The sequence below is a fragment of the Rhinoraja longicauda genome, chromosome 10, assembly GCF_053455715.1.
Source record: "Rhinoraja longicauda isolate Sanriku21f chromosome 10, sRhiLon1.1, whole genome shotgun sequence".
In the NCBI taxonomy this organism is placed as follows: Eukaryota; Metazoa; Chordata; class Chondrichthyes; order Rajiformes; family Arhynchobatidae; genus Rhinoraja; species Rhinoraja longicauda.
The window spans coordinates 61306261-61312860 of NC_135962.1; the positions used below are offsets into that span (position 1 = coordinate 61306261).

Here is a 6600-nt window from a genome sequence, read left to right on the forward strand (position 1 = left end):
TGCTGGAGTAACTCAGCGGGTCAGGCAGCATCTCTGGAGAACATGGATAAGTGACGTTTCATAGAGTGCTGGAGTAACTCAGCGGGTCAGGCAGCATCTGTGGAGAACATGGATAAGTGACATTTCATAGAGTGCTGGAGTAACTCAGCAGGTCAAGCAGCATCTCTAGAGAACATGGATAATGGACATCTCGGCTTAGGACCCTTCTTCTGATTGATTACAGGAGGGACAGAAAGTTGGATGAGGAGGGGCAGGACTAGGACAATGTCTTGGAGGTGATGACTGGATAAAGGCCAGAGATGAAAAGACAGAAGGTGTGAGACAAAATGATTGAAGAGTTGTTAATTGTGAAGCTAGAGGGAGGAATGTAGATAGAAGGGGGAGGGGAGATAAGGAGGAACTTCTTTAGTCAGAGGGTGGTGAATCTATGGAATTCACTGCAATAGAAGGCTGTGGCGGCCGAGCAAATGGGTATTTTCAAAGCTGAGATTGATTAGTAAGGGTGTTAAAGGTAATGGGGAAAAGGCCATGATTGAATGGCGGAGTAGACTTGATGGGCCGAGTGGCCTAATGCTGCTTCTATGAGGATGAGTTGATGAAGAATGATCAGGGTGTGTCTGCCAGCTGGTGTGGGAGGGTGTGTGGATGGAATGAGCTGGGTTTGGTGACTGACCTCTGGGATGGGACTGCCGTGACCAGGCTGTACACAACACAGGCCTTATCGAGGTGGCCCCGGATCTGGGAGGAAAGCAACATCAGTTGAGACAGCTGACAGCAGAGAAATAGCACGTCAACAGATCGGCCATTTTCTGGTTGTCATCGGTATACTGGAGTCCCTGATAGATCGATCACCTGGAAAAAAAAAAAAAAAAAAAAAAAAAAAAAAAGAGAGAGAGAGAGAGAGAGAGAGAGAGAGAGAGAGAGAGATAGAGAGAGAGAGAGAGAGAGAGAATGGAGAGAGAGAAGAGATGAGAGAGAGAGGAGAGAGAGAGAGAGAGAGAGAGAGAGAGAGAGAGAGAGAGAGAGAGAGAGAGAGAGAGAGAGAGAGAGAGAGAGAGAGAGAGGAGTGAGAGAGAGAGAGAGAGAGAGAGAGAGAGAGTGAGAGAGAGAGAGAGAGAGAGAGAGAGAGGAGAGAGAGAGAGAGAGAGATGAGAGAGAGAGAGAGAGAGAGAGAGAGAGAGAGAGAGAGAGAGGAGAGAGAGAGAGAGGAGAGAGAGGAGAGAGAGAGAGAGAATAACATAGTCACACCTTGGACTGTCAGATGAAGAGTGCTTTTAACCCAGGTTCATTTACCCAAGCACATTTAATCTACAACCTGTCTGTCTTTGGAGTGTGGGAGGCAACCGGACAAAACCCACATGGCCACAGGGAGAACATACAAACTACATACAGACAAACACCTGTCGTCAGGATGGAACCCGGGTCTCTGGCGCTGTGAGGCAGCAGCTCTAACACTGCGCCACCATGCAATGCATTGACTTAAAAGGAACAGATTAGACATAGGTGTTATGTGCCTAATTTTTCTCTTATGAAAGGAGACAAATTTTTAGCAATTTACAAGGGAAATGCAGACAAGGCCTCCTGTACAAGTGGAACGTAGGCCCTTTAAACACTTACTGGAGATGTTTGTTGGAAATCAACCAGAGTTAATTGAGAAGAGATTCAGTGTGTTGACAAGTAGCCTCTGGAAGGTGTACGGCAGAAAGCATCCTGACTGGTTGCAACACAAATGCCCGGGAATGAAGGGGAGTTCAAGAGGTTGTGAACACTGCCTGGTCCATCGCGGGTACAGGCCTTCCCACCATCAAAGGGATCTATCTATAGGAGGCTCTGCTTCAAAACAGCAACTAACATCGTGAAAGACCCACACCTCCGACCTTCCAACTTTCCTTCCCCGATATAATCAGTCTAAAGAAAGATTCCCATTCGAAACGTCGTCTGTCCATTCACCCCACAAATGCTAGAGACGAGGAAGCAATGCTGGTTTACAAAAGAAGGCACAGAGTGCTGGAGTAACTCAGCGGGTCAGGCAGCATCTGTGGAGAACATGGATAGGTGACGTTTCACAGAGTGCTGGAGTAACTCAGCGGGTCAGGCAGCATCTGTGGAGAACATGGATAGGTGACGTTTCACAGAGTGCTGGAGTAACTCAGCGGGTCAGGCAGCATCTGTGGAGAACATGGATAGGTGACGTTTCACAGAGTGCTGGAGTAACTCAGCGGGTCAGGCAGCATCTGTGGAGAACATGGATAGGTGACGTTTCACAGAGTGCTGGAGTAACTCAGCGGGTCAGGCAGCATCTGTGGAGAACATGGATAGGTGATGACCCAAATCGACATTTATCCATGTTTTCTCCAAGGATGCAGCCTGATCTGCTGAGTTACTCCAGAGCTTAGTATCTTCCCTCCACAGATGCTGCCTGACCCGCTGAGTTGCTCCAGCACGTTGTGTTTTGCTCACGATTACAATCTTACTCAGCCTACCGAAAGTGTCTGGTCTCCTGCTGGAGATGGTGATGTGCTTTGGCGCCACCCATCCATGCTGAATCAGCACCTGCACCAGCTGCTTGCCAAGGTGGCCGTCTCCCACAACACCAATGCGCAGACACCCACTGTTGGATCTAAGTATCTTGAATTTGGCCATCCAGGAATGTGGGAAGCAAGAGTTGTCCAGCACCCTGCATCTGCAGAGAAGGCACAGCACAGTTAGTTACAGGAAGCAGTGAATCACATAGATTTACTATCACTGCCACCTGGCTGTGAGCAACGACGCTTGTAGGCAGCTGACCATGTGGAGAATGGCTACCGTGGAACCTGCCCTCTGAAGGCAAGGCAAATGCAATGGAGCAAATCCATAGACAGACACAAAATGCTGGAGTAACTCAGCGGCACAGGCAGCATCTCTGGAGACAGGAAGATAGAGGGACATCTGGGAAGGAGGAGGGGAAGAGAGGGACAGAGGAATTCTCTAAAGTTGGAGAAGTCGATGTTCATACCACTGGGCTGCAAGCTGCCCAGGCGAAATATGAGGTGCTGTTCCTCCAATTTCTGGTGGGCCTCACTATGGCACTGGAGGAGGCCCATGACAGAAAGGTCAGACTGGGAATGGGAGGGGGAGTTGAAGTGCTCGGCCACCGCAGGCCACCGAGCGCAGGTGTTGAGCGAAGCGATCGCCGAGCCTGCGTTTGGTTTCGTCGATGTAAATAAGTTGACATCTAGAGCAGCGGATGCAATAGATGAGTTTGGAGGAGGTGCAGGTGAACCTTTGTCTCACCTGGAAAGACTGTTTGGGTCTTTGGATGGAGTTGAGGGGGGCGGTAAAGGGACAGGTGTTGCATCTCGTGCGGTTGCAGGGGAAAGTGCCCGGGGTTGGGGTGGTTTGGGTAGGAAGGGACGAGTGGACCAGGGAGTTACGGGGTGAACGGTCTCTGTGGAACACAGAAAGGGGAGGGGATGGGAAGATATGGAGGTTTGTAGGTTAATTGGCTTCTGAAAATTGTCAATTGTCCCTAGTGTTAATGTAGGGGGTGATCGCTGGTCGATGCGGACTCGGTGGGCCGAAGGGCCTGTTTCCACACTGCATCTCTAAAGTCTAAAGATGTTGCCTGATCCGCTGAGTTGCTCCAGCACTTTGTTCTTTGTGTAAACCAATATCTGCAGTTCCTTGTTACTACTCTAAATTATACCAAATGTGTGTTTATAGAAGTAAGAACCAAAAGTTTATTAAGTGTAAGAAAATAACTGCAGATGCTGGTACAAATCGAAGGTATTTATTCGTATAGATACCTTAATATATACAAGGTATGCATTAATATATACCTTAATATATAAGCCTTAATATATAAGGCTTTGTCCCGCCCCGCTGACATCAGTCTGAAGAAGGGTCTCGATTTGAAATGTCACCCATTCCTTCTCTCCCGAGATGCTGCCTGACCTGCTGAGTTACTCCAGCATTTTGTGAATAAATACCAAAGGTTTATTGATCCATCTGTGCCAAACATGATACCACGATAAACTCCACCCGTGACAACGTGTTCCAGGCACCGAACAATCTGTGTAATGAGCCTATCCCACACATCTCATTTACACTTTACCCCTCACACCTGAAAGGTATGGCCTCTTATAGAAACATAGAAAATAGGTGCAGGAGGAGGCCATTTGGCCCTTCGAGCCAGCACCACCATTCATTGCGATCATGGCTGATCATCCACAATCAGTAACCCGTGCCTGCCTTCTCCCCACTAGCCCCTAGAGCTCTATCTAACTCTCTTTTAAATTGATCCAGTGAATTGGCCTCCACTGACTTCTGTGGCAGCAAATTTCACAAATTCATAACTCTGGGTGAAAAAGTTTTTTCTCACCCCAGTTTTAAATGGCCTCCCCTTTATTCTTAATGGCCCCTGGTTCTGGACTCCCCCAACATTGGCAACATTTTTCCTGCATCTAGCTTGTCCAGTCTTTTTATAATGTAATACGTTTCTATAAGATCCCCTCTCATCCTTCTAAATTCCAGTGAATACAAGCCTAGTCTTTCCAATCCTTCCTCATACGACAGTCCCACCATCCCGGGATTAACCTGGTGAACCTACGCTGCACTGCCTCAATAGCAAGGGTGTCCTTCCTCAAATTAGGAGACCAAAACTGCACACAATACTCCAGATGTGGTCTCACCATGGCCCTGTACAACTGCAGAAGGACCTCTTTACTCCTATACTCAAACCTCTTGGACATATCTTGGACATTTCTACCCTGGGGAAAATGTTCTGCCTGTCTATATCTACGCCTCTCAAAATGTTACAGTTTTATCAGGTCTTCCCTCAGCCTCCAATGCTCCAGAGAAAACAATTGAATGCCTCCACATCTTTCCTGCAATGGGGCAAACAGAACTTGATCATGTCCAGAGGATTTATCCACCTTTGTGCATTTTGAGACCCGGAGTACCTCTTCTTCAACTATAACCTTCTGCTGGAAAGCTTTTTATTAGGATACCTCACAGCATGGATTGGGAACAGCTCCATCAGAGACTACAATGAATTGCAGAAAGTAGTGGACGCAGGCAGACCATCAAACAAACCTCCTTCCATTGACTCCATCTACGCCACGCTGCCTTGGCAGGGCTAGCAGCATAGCCAAGGACGTTGCACCTAGGGTTGACACAAAGTGCTGGAGTAACTCAGCAGGTCAGGCAGCATCTGTGGAGAACATGGATAGGTGACGTTTCACAGAGTACTGGAGTAACTCAGTGGGTCAGGTAGCATCTCGGGAGAGAAGGAATGGGTGACATTTCGGGTTGATTAGTGATGGTTTTTTGATTAGTGATCGTTTATTGCTTAGTGTTCGTTTATTGATCAGTGATGGTTTATTGATTAGTGACGGTTTATTGACTAGGGATGGTTTATTGATTAATTATGGTTTATTGATTAGTGATGGCTTATTCATTAATGATGGTTTATTGAAGTGAGATGGTTTATTGATTAGTGACGGTTTATTGATTAGTGACGGTTTATTGATTAATGATGGTTTATTGATTAGTGATGGTTTATTGGTGACGGTTTATTGATTAGTGATGGTTTATTGATTAGTGATGGTTTATTGATTAGTGATGGTTTATTGATTCATGATGGTTTATTGATTAATGATGGTTTATTGATTAGTGATGGTTTATTGAAGTGTGACGGTTTATTGATTAGTGATCGTTTATTGATTAGTGATGGTTTGTTGAAGTGTGACGGTTTATTGACTAATGATCATTTATTGATTAGTGATGGTTCATTGAAGTGTGACGGTTTATTGATTAGTGATGGTTTATTGATTAGTGATGGTTTATTGATTAGTGATGGCTTATTGATTAGTGATGGTTTATTGAAGTGTGACGGTTTATTGATTAGTGATGGTTTATTGATTGGTGATAGTTTATTGAAGTGTGACGATTTATTGACTAGTGATCGTTTATTGATTAGTGATGGTTTATTGAAGTGTGACGGTTTATTGACTAGTGATCGTTTATTGATTAGTGATGGTTTATTGATTAATGATGGTTTATTGATTAGTAATGGTTTATTGATTAAAGATGGTTTATTGATTAATGATGTTTTATTGAGGAAACGGCGCGCTGGGGGAACACAGCGGTTCAGGCAGCATCTGTGGAGGGGGATGAACAGGTGTTATTCATTATTTGTATGAGTTACTGGTTGACCATTGACTAGTTACTGGTTACCTGACGGCCGTGAGCAAGCGGCAGTAGAAGGCGGCGTGCGCGCACCCGCAGATGACCCGTGCCCACGCGCGCACCCTGACGTTTTTGCAAAAGATTGTCTCTTCTTCGTCGAGAGGCGTCTCGAAGGCGAATGATGGGAGGCCGCGGATCAGATCCAAATGTCCGGGGGAGTCCGCCATCGCCGGGGCGCCTGGGCCGCGTCCTTAGTCACCACGGCGACGCGATGGGCCAGGCTGCGGCCGCAGGCTCCTCGTCACCACGCCAACGGGCCGGGCCGCACCGTCACCACGGCAACGGGCCGCGTCCTTAGTCACCACGGCGACGCGATGGGCCAGGCTGCGGCCGCAGGCTCCCCGTCACCACGCCAACGGGCCGGGCCGGGCC

At 47.2% G+C, this 6600-nt stretch overlaps 1 protein-coding gene across 1 annotated transcript in view; it reads right to left on the reverse strand.

Annotated features, from left to right (window-relative positions):
- The window catches only part of noxred1 (NADP-dependent oxidoreductase domain containing 1), a 21302-nt gene extending 14702 nt beyond the window's left edge, over positions 1 to 6600 (reverse strand). Inside the window, 4 exon segments of the mRNA XM_078406989.1 lie at positions 674 to 800; positions 803 to 836; positions 2467 to 2683; positions 6217 to 6600. Of these exon segments, the coding sequence (XP_078263115.1) occupies positions 674 to 800; positions 803 to 836; positions 2467 to 2683; positions 6217 to 6395 (557 nt within the window). The 5' untranslated portion in view covers positions 6396 to 6600.